General features: G+C 40.2%; 1 protein-coding gene across 5 annotated transcripts in view; it reads left to right on the top strand.

Moving 5' to 3' along the window:
* The window catches only part of LRP5 (LDL receptor related protein 5), a 129133-nt gene that overhangs the window by 49371 nt on the left and 62268 nt on the right, over window positions 1-17494 (top strand). For all 5 annotated transcript variants that reach the window (XM_039728323.1, XM_039728324.1, XM_039728325.1 and 2 more), the window contains 2 exons: window positions 382-578; window positions 2339-2470. In XM_039728323.1, coding sequence (XP_039584257.1) covers window positions 382-578; window positions 2339-2470 — 329 coding nt within the window. The remainder of the gene's footprint in view (window positions 1-381; window positions 579-2338; window positions 2471-17494) is intronic.

A 17494-nucleotide genomic window follows, 5' to 3' on the forward strand; every position in this document is an offset into this window, starting at 1 on the left:
GGGCAGAGATGTCATTTACTGCTGTAATCAGAGGAGCACTCTTTGGACCTAAGTTTCCTTGAGAAGTCACTTGTGTTTTGGGTATTTGCACAGCTCCTGAAGTTAAGGAACTTAAGGTGTCAGTGTAGAGCCTGAATCAGATACTTTGATGCTCTGAAACCCAGTATATTTGTGTCCTTGTTGCTGTGAAGGGGTAAAACCTTATTTTCCATTTTTCAGTCTGCTGGTCACTTTTATCACCAGGTGAATCTCTTGGTCCCGTGAATTTGTTGAAATACAGCAGTTCCTACATGAGTTTCTACAGAGCCAAATTTTTTCATGTGCGCTTGGTAACAAGTGGAAGCAATCCATTTTTTAATCCTTACTCTTTCTCCCAAAAAGGCAAAAGGTTGTTGAAGGTAGCCTCACTCACCCCTTTGCCCTGACGCTGTCTGGGGACACGCTGTACTGGACGGACTGGCAGACGCGCTCCATCCACGCCTGCAACAAAAGGACGGGAGAGAAGAGGAGGGAGATCCTGTCTGCCCTCTACTCGCCCATGGACATCCAGGTCCTGAGCCCCGACCGGCAGCCCTACTGTACGTCCTGCTTCCCCTCAAACCCTGCTTGCCTGGTGCCTCCCTCTCAGGGAGAACGTCAGGGCACTGTGGAGTTTCAAAGTTCTGCACGCTTGTCGAAGGGTTGGTTGCCTGAATCCTGTGCCTTGCTTTGAGTATTCCAGCCCGAATGGGTGTGAACTCACTCACTGTCCCACTTGGTAGCAAAATCCAGTGCAGTACTTCAGTGACTTCTTTTGGTTTGGAATATTTGAACAGGGATGGTACCAACTTACCTGGCATCTTTTTAATGCCATCGCTTTAAAGACGTCTCTCAGAAATAATTTTTTTTTTAAATAAGTAAAATTGCCATAAAATATATAATGTTCATGTTGTGCTCATAAGCACTATTTTTGCAGTCCAAACTTGCTTTAAAGACAGAAATAGAAACAGTCTGTCAGAAATAATTATTTTTTTTAATAAGTAAAATTGCCATAAAATATATATAATGTTCATGTTGTGCTCATAAGCACTATTTTTGCAGTCCAAACTTGATCATGGTTATCTTCAATACATATCAAACAGCTTGTGCACATCTTAGTATGGAAGGGTTTTAGTTTTGAGCTTTCATGTGGACAGACACGTGCCTCTATTTTTCTATATATTCTCTGGTGCTACTTCAAACAAAGTAGAGTTTTGAAAATTGAGTAGCGCTGCATGTATTTTGTGTGTTCACTTGATTCCATGTGGCAGGAGGTTTTGGAGTTTTTTTAGGATTGTGAGAATGGGACTTAAAATCAGTGTTGCAAAATGTATATAATTGAGTAGCTCTGGGAAGAATCAGATCTTGTCCAGAGGAAATACTCTTGCCATTTGGACTGGCTTCTTTCTTTATACCAGCTGTAAAATCTGCTTCCCTAAAGATAACATTTGTTATTCCAATGAAGTTAATAGGATGTCAGTAAACAGGCCTGAAAGTAATCAAAAGGAGTTTGGAGATCATCTTGGGGATGGAACATGTGCAAGTTTTCCTTGAGGTTTCTGGGTATGCGCAGCACCCTGGTCTATCTCACAGCTCCAGATAAGAGTTTGTCTGTGCTGAATTCTTGTCATTGCTTTTAGCTCCAGGAATGTCCCAGCCTTGGGTCATAGCATTTGAATCAGTCACAAAGAAAATACAGCACACAGAGAAAGAAGCATATGCTGAAAATAGCTCAGATGCCATTGACTTCATTAAGATCAGACTTGGATTCCTTCCTCACCATTTTTTTTTTGCTCTGTGAGTGTCAGTGGAAGTAACAAAAGTCAAATTAGCCAGACATTTTGTGCTTTTATATTAAAGTAAAGTAGTTGTAAAGTGATTCAAACAACAGTTTAGCAGAAATCTTGCAAAAGTCACAGGTAGTTTTTATAAATGGCAATTTTTGCCAATAATTACTCGTGAATAAGGTTTTGTGTCTTTTTTTTCCCCATCTGAAGGAGAAAGGAGTGTTCAGTTGCCATATATCCGCATGTGTCCTGTACATGCAACAGTACTGTCATGCAGGAATTGTACAAATGTTGTTTTCTTTTCTTTCCTTGAACTGGTCATCCCATCAGTTGTGTACATCTCAGTTTAGGTGTACCTAGAGATAAGATGCTGGGGGATGGGGTGGAATAAAGCATTTTATATTGTGTTTCCTCTGGTTTTTAGCACTAAAGCTTATGCCAGTCATTTGGGATGTGTAATTTCTTCCTCGTGGAGAAAACAGAGCTTATGGGCTTCTAGAAAAATTAGAATAAATCTGATTTCTTTCTTGAAGTTCACACTCCATGTGAGGAAAACAACGGTGGTTGCTCCCATCTGTGCCTGCTGTCTCCGAGGGACCCCTTCTACAGCTGTGCCTGTCCCACTGGTGTGCAGCTGGAAGACGATGGCAGGACGTGCAAAGCAGGTAGGAGCTTGGATTTTTCTGCTGTCACAGTGTTGGTGTGGTTTGGGCTCACTGATCAGAGCTGATCCTTGAAGAACTGAGTTGAGAGGAACTGCCTGATAAACTGAAATGTCTTTTTGTATACAGACCTCCCACCAAGCTACCAAAGAGAGTGGTTTTTATGAACTAAAGTAATCCCTTGTAGTAGAATTCAGAATTTTGTCTGTGTTTAGGGTTGACAGTTCTCTGTAGGAATGAAGCAGTGTGTGGAACCCATTGCTGAAGGATTTTATTAGAAGTTAAAGTAGGACATCTTTCCATTTGAACAGTGGAGAAATTTCTGCTTCCTCCCATTCATTCCCCAGAACAGGTCTGTGATAAAGCAGTGGTGGCTGAGTTGTTAACAGAAAATACTGTTCTAGGTGATGTCCCTGAGAAGTGGGAGAGGGTTGTGTATCACCAATAAAAAGCTGTTTAGAGAATAATAGCTGGAGTATACCTTTCAATTAGAAAGGGTAACTAAGATGCATATTTTGTATCCACAGGTTGAATGAGCCCTGTGGCATACTTTGAAAACTTGTTTAATTGTTTTTAATTGAAGTCTTTTTTAAAGATGCATCTTACAAATACAGGCAACTAACACTGATATGGTGATAGAAGACCAGGAGGGAAGATTTTGGAGAGTGTTCTGCTGACTCTGCTGCCTGTCTCCAGTGTGCTTCTGCGTCTAGTTTAATAATATAATAATTTTCTGATGTGGCTTGATTCCTCTGTGTACTGGAGCATGCATAAGAGATGCCTTTCATTTGTGAACCAGAAGCACGATTTAAACTGAATCTCCAGGGTTTAAGGGCTGGTTTTATTAGCTCATCCTACCCTAATTGAAAGGCTTATAAGGTAGTTGTGCAGCTGCTGAGAGACTTTTCCCTTTACTCCTTCCAACTTTGGAAAGTTTTCCTTTCACAGCTTTTAAAAAACCCCTCACTGAATGCTCAGGACAACCTTTTTAGACGTTCATATTGACCTCATGTTTCTGGCAGTGGGAATGAAGGTCAGCCTGCTTTTGGCAGATAGCACAAGCAGGACTGACTGCTTATACTGTGCTTTCACCTTTCCATTGTCAGGCCAGACAGTCTGCCAAGGGTTTTCTGTCAAAGAAGGGCGAAAAAGTGGGATGAGAACAGGAAATCTCGTTTTGCATAAGAATGTAGTTTTTTGTTCAGTTTTATGGATTATTTCTTTCCCAAGCTCCACATCTTTTGTTGCCCTGTCTTCCTTATGCCAATATCCATGTGCTTCTCTTTCCCATCTTGCTAATTAACTCCTTGGTTGCAAGGAACTGACTTTTTGTTCTCCACACGAGCCCTTTGTGGTGATGTTGTAGCAGGAGCTGCAGACCCACGGGTGTTGACCACCTCTTCATTTTGTTCCTTGTTGGCTTGGGCAGAGGAGCAAAAGCAGAGTCACTTGGACACATGAGCTTCTTTGATTTCAGGCTGTTCAGTGAATCTCACAAAAGCTGCTGGGGGTTTATCTGCAGAAGGGAAAAGCATTCTGTTCTCAAAATCCCTGTCCATGTGGGGAGTTTACTGGTGCAAATATAACTATAGAATGTTAATATATATGTCTGTCAAAATGAATTCTTGAACAGAAAAGCCCTGAGGTGCTTAGGTGATTTAACTCTTGAGTATTGAAGTGTACATACATTAGTAATGTTCAGGTGAGAGCACTCTGTAGCTCTTTACAAATGGTTAAAGGCCTAGGTAATTAACAAAAAATATGAATACATGGGCAGGCTGTGCCAGTATTTCCCTTGCTGAGTTACACCTGTATGTAATGAAAGTCTGAAATTCTAGATTTTTATACTTTGACTAAACTAATCATTGATATGCTGGAACCTTAAGTATTTTGCCTGTGTTAAAATAATAGTTCATTTTCCAAAGTTTTAGCTCTTGGTGTTCATTCTTGCTTTCTCTCTGGTTTTAAGAGTTGCTCTCAATAAATTTTTAAAAAGTTACCTTTACAGTAAATATCCATCACTAATACTGGATGATAGATAGATAGATAGATAGATAGATAGATAGATAGATAGATAGATAGATAGCAACTGACAGCAAGTGTATGTTCTCCTCTGGGAATGTGTGTGTGTTTTGTGCAGGTGAACTGGTAAATTTATTGTTTTGCAGACTTGTGGTGCAAGGTCTGTTTTCCTCTGTTGGCTTGAAAATGTTCTGCACTACCTTGAAGTTCCCATATCAACAAGGAAGGGAGTTATAACTTTGGAAAGTAAATCAGCTGCTCCTGACCATGTATTCCTAGCAAACATTCAAGCTCTGGTCTTTGAAATGAATTAGGAGCTGTGTTGGACCACTGTTGTCTTGTTGGATGTGTCAAATACATGATTTTAGATGGGTGTCTGAACCTAATCTTGCTGGCATAAAAGGTAATGAAGTCACAGTTGGTAAAGCCTGTCAGTCTGATGTGTTCTGATATCAGGTTCTGGTTGTGCCTGTGGAGAGTGACCTACTCAGCAGGAATTGGTAATACCTTGTGACTTTCAAGAATAACTGACTAGTGAAATTTCATGTCTCCAAATGGAGCTTCAGTTCTTAGACTAGGTAGTTTTCTGGATTTTTATTTTTTTTTTAATTTTGTTAATTTGTTTGAAAGCCTTTCCTAAGCTGACTTGAGCAATTGCATGAATATTTGAGAAAGGAACCAAAATTTGGTTGCAGTCATTTAGAAGGGTTGTGTAATTCTTCCAGCAAATAGGCCAGTTAAAATCAGAGCAAAAGGGGGGAAGTTTCACAAGCTTGAGGACCTTCTTTTAGTAATTTTGCTGATTTAGGACTATCCTGAACTTTTTCTTGCTTTCATTGCTTAAGGATCACATTTATTTTCTTTATGAACAGAATTATTTTGATTAATGAGTCTCCCGTTTGTGTGCAATCTCTCCTTTCAAGAACTTGTTCTTTCTCCTTCTCTCCTGGGGTTCCCTTCTTAGGATTTAATGAGTTCTGTTGTTGGGCACGTGGTAGTTTGTAGTGTTGTGAGAAAGACAAATGTATTAATGGCCACTGTCTTGTCTTCACCAGTAAATGATTTGCTCCATTTTCACCCAGCAGAGCAGATACTTCAGGTGATACCTGTCACCTTTTTTGAGCAGATTGACCTTCCTCATGCTCCTCACTGTGCACAGTGAATGATGTGAGTTTATCTGTTTCTCACTCCAGCTCTGGTGCACCTTTGGTGCAATTTGTACCACTTGAAGTGAATGTTTCCAGATAAAATGGAGCTGCATCTTTGCACCCTGTTCTGCCTTTGTGGAGCAAGTTTGTTTTGCTTTGCTGGGCAAAGCTGCAGTCTCAAAATATTGGATGACTCCCCCTGCTTTTTCCTTCCTCCTGTGGCTTGACCATGTGGTTCAGGTCAGTCACATTCAGGGAAGTCTAGATGTTTTTTGTGCATCTTGCCAGCTGTGATTAAACCCTGATCCCAGTCTCTTGTACAGCAGCTATGTGTCTGCATCCTTCCAAGACTGAGCTGGTTTTGTAAACAGCATTCAGCAGCATGTTTCTCTTATGTTTGTGGAAAATTTATAATTTATTTCTGCTGTGGTCAGTGTCACTGGCATACAGCTATCACTGCAGGCCTTCTAAAGGAGTGACAAAAGCCACATCTTTTTTCTAAGTGGATATGTTTCCTGTAAGGAGTCACTCTGACTTCCTGAATTCCCTCTGCCTGTCAGAGTTGCATTCCCAAAGGTTCTTACTCTCATTGCACATAATTTTCTGATATTGTAGTATCAAGTTAGTCAAAGTATATGAAGTAGAATTAGTTTTAAAACCTATTATCCAGGACTGATACCTGCAAAATATTTTCAATATTTCACACTTTGCTTTCCCAGGTCATTACTAGCTTGGCTCTATTGTGATGAAGCTGTAATAGGTAGGATAAACTGGGACTTCAGCTGATGTTCTTTTTTATTCTATTTTTTTAACTTCAGCAAGGCCACTCAGAGCTACACGATATCAGAACTAGTCCAGATCCATGCAGCTTCTGGAAGCTTCTGGACCCCTTGTTTTTTAAAAAAATATTTTTCAGGATTTTGTTTTGCTTCTCATTAAATATGTAATGCTGGCTGCAGTATATAGATAAAATATTTCAGTAAGTGCTACAGAATTTTACTTTACTCATTATGCAAATTCATTGCAGCAATTTCACATGGCCTGGATATCATTAATTCTTGATCCATTTTACATATCTAAATTACTCTCTAACCAAATTTAAATCTGTATTAAGAGGAACCATTTTTTACTTGCTTCCACATAAAAACATAAACCAAAACAAGCCAAGCCTTTCTATGACACTGGAATCTCTTGGAGATTTAATTTTATTCTGATACATTGTTTTTCCATTTGTGTTGGGAAAGGTCATGATTCTGTTGCCTTTCTTGTGTTTGAAGGCAATGTGAGAGGCCTCTTGGTAAGAAGGCATAAGGGTGATTGAGGTGTAGATGTATTTGCATGCAAAGAGTAGATGATAAATGCAACATCCAAGTTTGCCATAGTTTTGGAGAAATGCTTTTGATATTTTGAATTTTGCACAAAGAAGTGATGCCTGGAAGTAAAGGCAGTGCTAACTAAAGTATGTTGCTTTAATACACTAGGCATTGGCTCAGTATAGATCTGAGTCAGGGTGTGTCTGGACAACGTTCTTGATCGCAGGATTTAGTTTTAGGTGGTCCTGCAAAGAGCAGGCAGTTGGATTCAACAGTCCTTTACAACTTGAGATGTTCTGTGATTTTAATTAGACCCAAGCAAAACTGTCTCCAGGAAGGGCTATAAAAACATAAATCATCCTCTGCCATAGCTGAAGACAAAGAATTTGGCTGCAAAAGCAACCATATCAAAATGGTACTTTAGCTTCTGCTCACACTGATATTATTACTGAACTCGGAAAAAGGAAATGCCCAGGTGCTGAGGCACAGATTTGTGAGCTGATGCTATCCACACAATGCTTGGTAATGGATTGCTCCTGTAAGGGGTCTTCTCCTAAAGGCTGTGCAAAAAATATATTGGGGATAAATACCCACGATTGCATTGAATCCTGCTACTGACTTGCCTTAATGCTGAGGTAGCTGGCAGGTTTCACAGTGAGACAGGTACCTGAATTCACAATTATCTTAGTGGCTTCTTTACCACAGCAAATCTACCCTTACAGAAAAGGGGTTTGCACTGCTTGAGATGTGGAAATTAAACTCTTGCTGTGCATCAGCATGAGCATTCCTTAAAGCCAGCATGAGAACTGCTGCTGTGTATTGAGCTTTAAGCATAATGTGAGTCAAATGAATAAGTTACTCATTTTTAGAACCTTTTATATATTCAGTGGCAGGAGTTTGGTTGTTTTAAAGTGGTAACAAGGGGAATTTCTTCCCTCTTCTGCTCCCACTCCTCAAATGTACCTCAGTTGATAGGTACTTGGTAGAAATCTGGCTCCTTTTAGATATCTCAGTCTAGGTGTTGTAACTAGCCAGCTGCTTTTTGCAAGAATATTGTCCCTGCTATGTCAGAATGTAAGTGGCCATTTGAGACATGGTGCATTGACCTCAACTCACCAGAGGCATTTCTCCAGTGGAAGGCAACTGTTCTTCACTTGAAAATGGGAGAGTTCGGCTGTGAGTTAGTCTTGTGTGGTCTTAGAAGTTGTAGGGCTTCTGCCAGGAAGGTGTGACAGCTGCAGTTTCTCAAATAAATGAAATTCTGTTCTCCCAAATGAAAACCAGAAAAAAGCCCCCACATTTTCATAACTGGAAAAGAAAGTACTTGCTTCAGGTGTTTGAAGAGTCAGCTATGCTTTTCTGTCCTTGATCGTGTTGTTGAGGCAGATTCCCAGGGTCTTATTTCTCTTTGCCATTCTGCATGTTGTGAAAAAGAAAACTGTTTTTGGAACCTGCTGGCTAATACTGCATAACATGTATAGTGTTTTTTTAATATGCAGGAGATAGAAGAGTATTGAAAAAGAAATGCCAAGGCACTTTCTTCTCATCTCCTGTGGATTTCTGATGCACATCATGTTTTAAAAGTTTTGTCTGCGGTTCCCTGGTGAGCAATCATGAATTTATTACAGCAACTAAGCCTCCAAGCAAGACAAGCTGGCAGACAAATACCTTCATGGTGAAGTACTTACTTCATACCATTTAACCACCAAAGATTTCTTTGCTAACATGTCTTCCTGATAAATAAGAGGAATGGTATGGAGTAATCCAGACTTTCTGATGAAGTAGATCAACCACTAATTTGAGAGAAACAGCCTTTTTGAGAAAGAGAAGGATCAGGGAGATATTTGTTATTTGGGACAACTGCTGTAGATTCAGTTCTTTCAAATACCTGATAAAGCTTCTGCTGGCATTGTGTGAATAACTGTCTGGAGTATTTAGCACTTGGAAGAGAAACCTGGTGTGAAGAGAAGAAGAGAAGAGAAACCTCATAAACTCTGATTACATTCTATCGTTGATTTGGAGCTATATTGAGAAGCAGCACTCATGTCCTGATCTGTTTGTAATGAGATAAAAAAGCAAGAAGAAAAGTGTATTTTACCTTATTTCCTAGAACCTTGACAGCCAGCTGCATATTTGTCTCTCCCTGTTGACAGCTGTGTGACTGAAATGCAGCTGTGGAAAACCATGGGCTTGGTTGCAAGGTTCTTTGATTTCTTAGGTGTCTTCTGTCCTGTGCTTGGTGTTTGCTGTAGGTTGACGTTATCCAGAAGCTGGATGACTTTTTCTTCACTCCCTCTCTCTCCCTATTGCACTCCCAAAGGTGTGTTGTACTTTCTTTGCTTATCCTGGAATTGTTTAAACTGCAAGTTTGTAATTAAAAACTGTTCAGTAATGGGTACCTGAGAGTCTGGGAAATCTCGAGGGAAGTATACCTCTTCTTCTTCTACTCCATTTAGTGAGTGGATTTTCCCCTTTCATTCATGTGTAGATCTTTGTTTTGAGTCTGTTTTCCCCTTGCTTTATTTAGTGTGTAATGTTGGTGAGTTTATTTGATTTACATTAATTGATTACATTATTTTCTATTCATAGCAACTTTTATGCTTCTCAATGGGGACTACTTTGTGTAGTGACAAAATGAAATAGCCTCATATGGAAATGGCCTTCTTTATAATTTCACTGGATAAAAGCCATTAGAAACATGCCATAAGGAACAAACCTGGAGGGAGTGAGGAGCATTCTTGAAGGTCTGCCACATCATCTTCTCGTTCTGTTGTCGGTGGTTTTCCTGGGCTATGGTGAATGAAACTTTCTTTTCAAGCTTTGTTGGTGCATGTTTCAAATTGATGACTACTTTCCAGGACTCTGAAACACTGTCTAGTTAGAGCTTATTTTTGTGGTTAGGGGTTTTTTGTTTTGGTTTTTTTTTGGTGTGTGCATATAAAGGAAATAGCGAGGCTCTCCCTTTTCAGCTCTGTTGAGTCTCTGGATTGAGTCTGGTTTTATGCTGCAAAAGAACCACACCCTGGGTCTGCACTGAAAAGGTTTACATGTAAACTTTGTTATCTTGCATTCCCTTTGTGCTGGGAACATACACAGGCAAAGTCACCAAGACCCAGTGATAACTACCTAAGCTGCTGTGGCTTGACTGCTTCTTGCAGCATTGGGTGGCTGTCTCTCTGTTTTCCTGGATCAGTGTGAGATTGAGACTCTCCCTAGATTTGCAAACCCTAATTTGCAGCTGTTTGTATCTTTTTTGTCTGTTTTGTTTTGCTGTTTTGCCTTTTTCTTGATTGTGTCAGCTCAGAATTGAATTTTCTGGGCCTCCATCAGACTTGGCACATAGTAAATAATGCTTAAATTTCAAAGCATTGCACAGTTTTCAGCCTCAGAGAGGGCTCGTGGGGTGTAAATATTTATTTCTGTTTGTATAAAGGATGACAGCAGTGCAAAGAAACTTAATATGTTCAAGGTCTCTTGCTGAATGGGAAACATCTGCAATTAGAAGTCAATAGAAGTGGGATTGTAGAAAACCTATTATATTTCTGTTCATTTTTAAAATATATCAATTATGTATCTTGTTGAGTTGTAATGAATTTTTGATTCTTGTCTCTGTGCATTTGAGGTGTTACTGCCAAAAGTCTGTTTAGCAGAAACTAGGTGGTAAAACGATGTCTGTTCCAAAGTCCTTATTCTGAGGCAGTGGAATTTTGTATCTCCAGCAGAGAGCAGGTACGCGTAAACTTTAAAACCTTACTTTGTGAGGAAGCACCACAATCCAAAGCCTACCCTTTTTCTAGCAGTAGGGATTTTTAGCAGACTGTTTCTTGGCCCGTCCTTCTTCCTATGGCTTGCGGTGAGCTGTTATTAAGAATTCTGTGCAAAAGGATGTTAATTTTTTGTTGTTGTTAATAAAGAGTAGAAGCTGGGAGTATAATATCCATAAGGTAATAGATTTACCACTTAACATTTCCCACTTTCTCTTACGTTTTTTTAAAGCACACAGAGAATATGCAGATCCCAGGGCAGGTTAAGACTTAATTGTTCAAGTGCTTTGAGCTCTTTGGATGAAACCTGTGTGTAAGGGCAGCTTCTTTACTTGGTACAGCAGTAGCCAGATGGCTGTGCTGACCTTTGATTCTGGCTAATACCAATGCATTTATGACTTATATTAATGCTGTTTTGAGTAAAACTTCCTAAGAGTTGTCTCCTCCTCTGTCAGTAGTAACTTCTCAAACCTTTGTGCTCACAAGTATAATACTGGGCATCTAAAACTGAATGTGTCTCACAGAAACTCTGTCCTAAACTAGAGCAGGGTAACTGTGATTTCTGTCATGCAACAGCTTTTTCTGGAAGAAACATTACTTTTGTCCTAGTCAGCTGCTTTGTGCTAATGATCTTATCAGCTGTGCAGTTTAACTAATATTCCATTTGTGGGATTTCATTTTAGTGGCTATGTGAATGTGTCAAAACTCTGATTTGTAGGTGTTTTTTCTGGTTCGGGCAAAGTTAGAAGTCTGCTGCAATGGTAGTGGAAGAAGCAGGAGACAGCAGCTTTTCCCTGTACCATGCAGACAGAAATGATGTAATTTATGAGTTACGTAAGTGCTCTGGTATTTCCGTTCTTTGTCACAATTGTTAGTTTTCCTTATGCTTACTTACCTTTCAATTAAATCAAGTCCTGTCTGAATGTGGCCACTCAAAACATTCTTTCAAAGAAACCTTTCCTGTTTCTATTTTGCTGGTTGCACACTCCCACTGCATGTGGGCCTTGGTTTAAAATTGCAGTGCAGTGTCCAGTTGGAGAGGACATGGCCAGCCTTTCCCAGCCCACTACAGTCACACAGTAAGAAGAAGAAGAAGCAGTCCTGTCTTCCTCTCAGACTGAAAGATAAATAAAGGCCTGGACTGGAATGCATTGTGCTGTTCGTGTTGCAACTGGCTCTAGTAAGGTAACCAAGGAGAAGGTATAAAAAGATGTTCCATTTATTTCTAGCTACTGCTAAAGTTTCTTTCAACTCCTTAAATATTAGTGATTTCTGAGGAGGTTGAGGAACAAGAAGGGGGTTTTATGGAGTTTTGTTGATTTATATCCAGTCAGTTTCATTACATAATTTTTCTTTTGGTGTGAAGAGTGACTAATGTTAAACCCTTGTTCAAGGTGTCGTAGTTGTTTTGAATATTGGAAAGATTAAACAGCATGGCAGTGTTACCAGTATTCATTTGCTCCATGTTTTCTCCCAAGACCATACTCTGGCCCCCTTTTGCCATACACTGGAAGTTTGCTGAATAATTCACTGTATTGCAGCAACCAAGAAAACCCCTTGCTTTTTTGATAAATCTTTTTGATTTATCAAGAGTGCTGAGGTAGCTGTGCTCAAGCAGCTTGTAAGGGAGTTGCCTGCAGTCAAAGTACTTCCAACACACTCTTTTCAAAAAGCACTTAAACCATTTTGTTCTTTGGAGCAGAGCTAAAGCCTTTCCTGTTTTTAGAGTGTATCTGATTTTCTCCCCACAAGTCTAGAGATTTCCAGAGTTGTTTGTAATGAGAGTGAGTCTGTACATGCAGGTGCATGCTCATGCATATACATAAAACTGGGGGATGAGTCCTACAATAGGTCATTGTTCTAGCCTAATTAGCAGACAGACAAATGGGAAAGGAATAGCGTGGCCTTTTCTGGCAAAGATTAACAGAGGCAGCCACTGCAGTCCGCATGTTTAGGTTGGGTGAATAAATTGGAGCATTTGTTACTGTGTTATAGATGTCTTGTTACTTGTCAAATGTGAAGTGGGCCAAGGGAAGAATAAAAAAGGGTCTTGTCAAGCTGGTGAGATGGCCTGTTTTGCTGCTGTCAGCTCTGATTGCAGTTAGTTTTGCAAATAGAATACAGTTGCCATTTCCAGCAGTGAAGCATGAATTTTTAATAACAAAAGCACAAACCAACCAAATCAAGGCAAGAATGATATCCTAGCATAGATATTAAAAATACTGATTTCTGGGTATGGCAGGAAAGCATCTTGTGTAAGTGACCAAAATAAAAGGTCTCCTAACTTGTTTCTCTAAGATTTATTAATTGCAAATAGAGTCTTTTTAGAGGTTTGGGGTTTTTTTATAATTGTTGTGTCTTTTTTTAAACTCAGATGTTGTTCTGATGCCCCATCCCTGGAAGAGTTCAGGGCCAGGCTTGGGTGGGACTCTGAGCAACCTGATCTAGAGGGTGGCATCTCTGTCTCTGACAGAAGGGATGGAATTAGAGGATCTTCAAGGTCCCTTCCAACCCAAACCTTTCTGTGGTTGTGCATCAACCAGAATGGCTCATCAGCTCTTATGCTTATTAGATCTACTAAAAATTTCCCTTGAAGGTCTGCAGAAAGCTTGAGAAGACAGAGTAGAGAAGAATAAGCAGTTCAAAATTTAAACCAGTTGAAAAGGTAAAAACAATTTGATTTTGGGTATTTTAAAATGTTTTATAATTGGAAATTTTAGATTGATCTAGTTCCTCCTGGTTTTCTATTTATGGTTTGCATAGCAGACCTCTCATAAACTTCTGCTGAAGTGTTTGGTTGCTGCAATTGTGATGTTGGAATAGCTTGCATTTCCCACTCCCCTCCAAAAAGGCTTTTGTTCATTGTGTGGTGTTATAAATGACCATGTTGTAACAGTTTGCAGTTCTGTTGGGAATCTCTTGATCATGTGGTTAGAGAAGTGACTGCAGCGAGAGAGGTTTTGAAGATGAAGTTAATTGTCTGTTATAGCACTTTAGCACTAGGTAAATAGCTGGCTGTAATGTGTTAAGCAGATTCCAGGGTATCTAGGATAACACTGGGCAAGTCACAGCACAACACTTCTGCAGCCTTGAAAACATTCCTACCAACATTAATAATCAAAATACCTGCATGATACAGATAAAACTAATGAGCCAGACAAGCGTGTTTGTCCGGGTTTTTAGAGAGAACCAGTGTCAAGTTCTCATCTCTTGGTGTTGTGCTCAGAGCCTGCTGTCAGCTCTTTCTCTCTAGCAGAAATTTGTTAATGGAGTCAGATACAGTTATAACCAACTGTAATTTTAAACTGTGTTGTAATAAAAGATAGGAGTTTTTGCACCTATCAAAAATTACCTCTGATAACAATCTATTACAGGCTTTCAACTGGGGGATATAATGTCATGGTACATACTGTGGTAACATTTTCTCTGTTCACTTGTTTTTAACGTTCAAGGATGTAGGTGCATTTCTATCAAGAGTCTTCTTGTATAATATTTCACTTAATTTTCAGCATCCCTACAGAATTAGCCAGGTAGCCCATTCCCTTTGCTATTTCTTTTTCCTCACAAGTCTCAGTTAAAGGTATGTTAGAAAATAGAAGAAATTACCAAGAGGCATCTCATTCAGCTATCAACAAAATGTCCCAATTGTCAACTGAAGATTTTGTTTGCTAGATCAGCAGGGAGGAGTTTTTCTGTTTATTTTTAGCCGTATATGTCCATGGGACAGAACTGAGGTTGGGAATGTATCTGCAGTTCTGTTTGCAAGGAGAAAAAGAGCAGCTGAACGTGTCAGAAACAAATAGTTTCTTTTTATTTGCAAGAAGGTTCTAGTCATGTAGTTGATTCAAGGTGGCTGGGCTGTCCTGTTCCTGGTCAAAACAATACTCTGCATGCAAATAAGTACGTGGTCTTATGCAGAGGTGAACCTGTCACAGCCCTGGATGAGATAAATCTGAGTCTAATTATTGGTGCTGTGAGGAAGTGAAGGCTGTTTTGGTACTGCTTGTGAGTTTTAGGGAGTGTTAACAGTGTCTTTCAGCCTGTTGTCTAGTCAGCATTTATAGACACAATCTGGGCCTTAGACTGATGGTTGCTTCCTCTGAACTTGTTTACAGTGAACCAAGGTGACCCTGCAATCCCTTGTGTGAAGAGGCAAAACGTATGCATTTGATTCTTATCTGTTTGTTCCCATGCAATGAGGCTTGTAATGTTGCTTATCCTAGAAATACATGTAATATTGGTAATTGCTGTGTTATCTCTTGCTAGGCGTGTATTTGATGGTCCTCTGCCTCACAGTACTTGTACTTCAGTATGAAGGTTATGATTGCAGACACATTGATGTAGTAGAAATTCAGAGGTTAAGGTGGATGTAAACTTGAGTGCTCTTGGTGTATGAACAGCTGCCATGCTGTTCCTTGAGTATTAGCCACCTCTCTTGGACCCCTCTTCCCTCTAAGGCATGTTCCCACAAAATTGTTTCAAGAAGGTGCCTGAAGAGATCAGTTATCTCTTCAGGACCTTACTCAGGATGCCATTTCTTTGCAGGATCCTGTGCTGCACCATGTCATGGTCACTGCAGCCAAGGCTGCCCCCCACATTCACAGCCCAGCCAGTTCTTTGTTCTTGGTTGTACAAGGTGCAGCAGCACATCTTTTCTCACTGGCCTCTCCACCACCTGTGTTAGAAAGTTGACATCAGTGCTCTGCAGGAGCCTCGTGCACTGTGTGTGCTCAGCTCCCCCAGCAGAGATGGGGGCTGAAGTCCCCCATAAGAACCAGGGTGTGTGACTGTGAGGCTCCTTCCAGCTGTCTGTAAAAGACCTCATCCGCTTGCTCCTCCTGGTCTGGTGTCCTGTAACAAACACCCACAGCAGCGTCACCCTGCCTGCTCTGCTCTTTAATCCTAACCCTGAAACTCTTGACTTGCTCATCATCCTCCCTGAGACAGAGGGCCATGTGTTGTTCCAGGTGTTCTCTTAAATAAAAAGCAACTCCAACACCTCAACTGTCTTTTAAAATGTGTAATTGAAAACCTTTCTGTGCCTCTACAACTCTTAGATGACCAGATACATCACCCTTTCCCACGTTGAGTTCTGAGGCCTGAATTTTTACTTAACTTGCACTAAACAGTTTTTATTTTGACTCCTGTAATTCAGAAGCATATTTCAGAAGCATAGAAACTAGACATAAAACTTTGTTACATGAGGTATTTGGTTCTGCTGTAGTTGCTGTGTCTCTCTTGCTTTGCTGTCATGAATGCATGGGCTTTCATTCCTCCCTTTTCTCCAGGGTTTTTTTCAGCTCTGAGTTGTTTCTCTCTTCTGCCTTCGCCTTGCCTCAAAGTGATGCTGTCCTTACCAGACCCTGTCAGCTGATGCTGACTGGGAGAAGCATTCTTGCTGGAGCCCCTCACTGTGCCAGCACAAGTGTTTGTGGAGCTCTGCAGGTCTGGTTGTTAACTTAGGCTGATGGCTTCATTTCTACTGAGTTAGTTGTTGTTTGGATCAGCTCTTTGGTGTGGTTTGCAGCACACAGCCATGGTACAAGGCCATGCTGTGCTTGCATGTGAGACGGGTGATACAGAAGAGAGAACAAGCAGCCTGTGGCAAGGAGGAGAGCAGCACTGCTTCACCCAAGAGTTGTGATGGTTTGAGGTAGTTTGAAGTGCTTCAATGATATTAAAATACTACTCTTTTACGTATTTTCTGTCATTATACACTAGTGCCCTGAGCAGTATTTCTTTTCAGAGCTTTTGAGATGATATGTGGAGGCTAAACCCTGATTTCCAAACTCAGAGCCAAATCCAGCACCCACAGTGAATATAAATTTGGTTGTGTTGTACAATAGATTCAACTTCTGTGTCTCCAGAGCTACATAGGAATGCCTAGGTATGAAATATTTCAGAATAAGAAGAATGTTCTCATTAGGATTTGAATTTCTGTTATTTTTAGTGGGCTCAAAAGATTATGTCCCCATCTTGGCCATTTTCATTCAATCTCAGCTGTTGGGGGAAACTGGAAATTGCCACCTCTTAGTGGTGTTTGCTGGTCTGGATGAAATGCAACAAATTACTTTTATTTAGGTTTCCAGTTTTGGAGTATTGCTAAACAATAAAATTTCCTTGTCAGTTTTCAAAATGCCCAGCATAAACTTGGTAACAGAAGTAGGAAAAACCTCACATACTTCTCTTTTTGTACTGAAGCATGCATGGGTGGATGTGGGGAAACTTTATTAAGCAACTGCACATTTTGCTGTCTGTCCTCTTTTTGCACTAATAAAAGAAGTTGCCACTTCAGTGTCAGACAACGCTGAAGATGCCATTTGTCCTTGAAATGTACTCCAAGTTGTTGTTTGGCACCCTTTCCACAAGCAGGAAAACTTTGCAGGGGGGATAAAGAACAGAGGAGAGAAAAGAGCAACAATCCTATTGCCTTAAAATTGTTTTGCATCATCTGTGGCCAAATGATAAATACTTGCTGTGGTTGTGACTTGTTTTCTTGTTGGACTGTCTGGAGTAAATCATTAATGGAATTTGTTTACAAAATACTCCAGTCTTCTGTCAGCCCCTGTCATTTACTGCATAGGGCATGTGTGAAAACTTGTCTTGTGCACTAATGGAGCTATTGAGACATTTGGCTGAGCAAGTCTCTATAATGTGATGAAATATTTGGACCTACACCCACCAAATTTTATTTTTTTTTAGATTCTAGAGACAGATTGCTATGGTCTGTATTAGTTTAGAAGGCTGGGAGAGATTGTTGTCTAAAATACAAGCAAGTCT

Source organism: Passer montanus, unplaced genomic scaffold, assembly GCF_014805655.1.
Source record: "Passer montanus isolate IOZ18808 unplaced genomic scaffold, ASM1480565v1 scaffold65, whole genome shotgun sequence".
Classification (NCBI taxonomy): domain Eukaryota; kingdom Metazoa; phylum Chordata; class Aves; order Passeriformes; family Passeridae; genus Passer; species Passer montanus.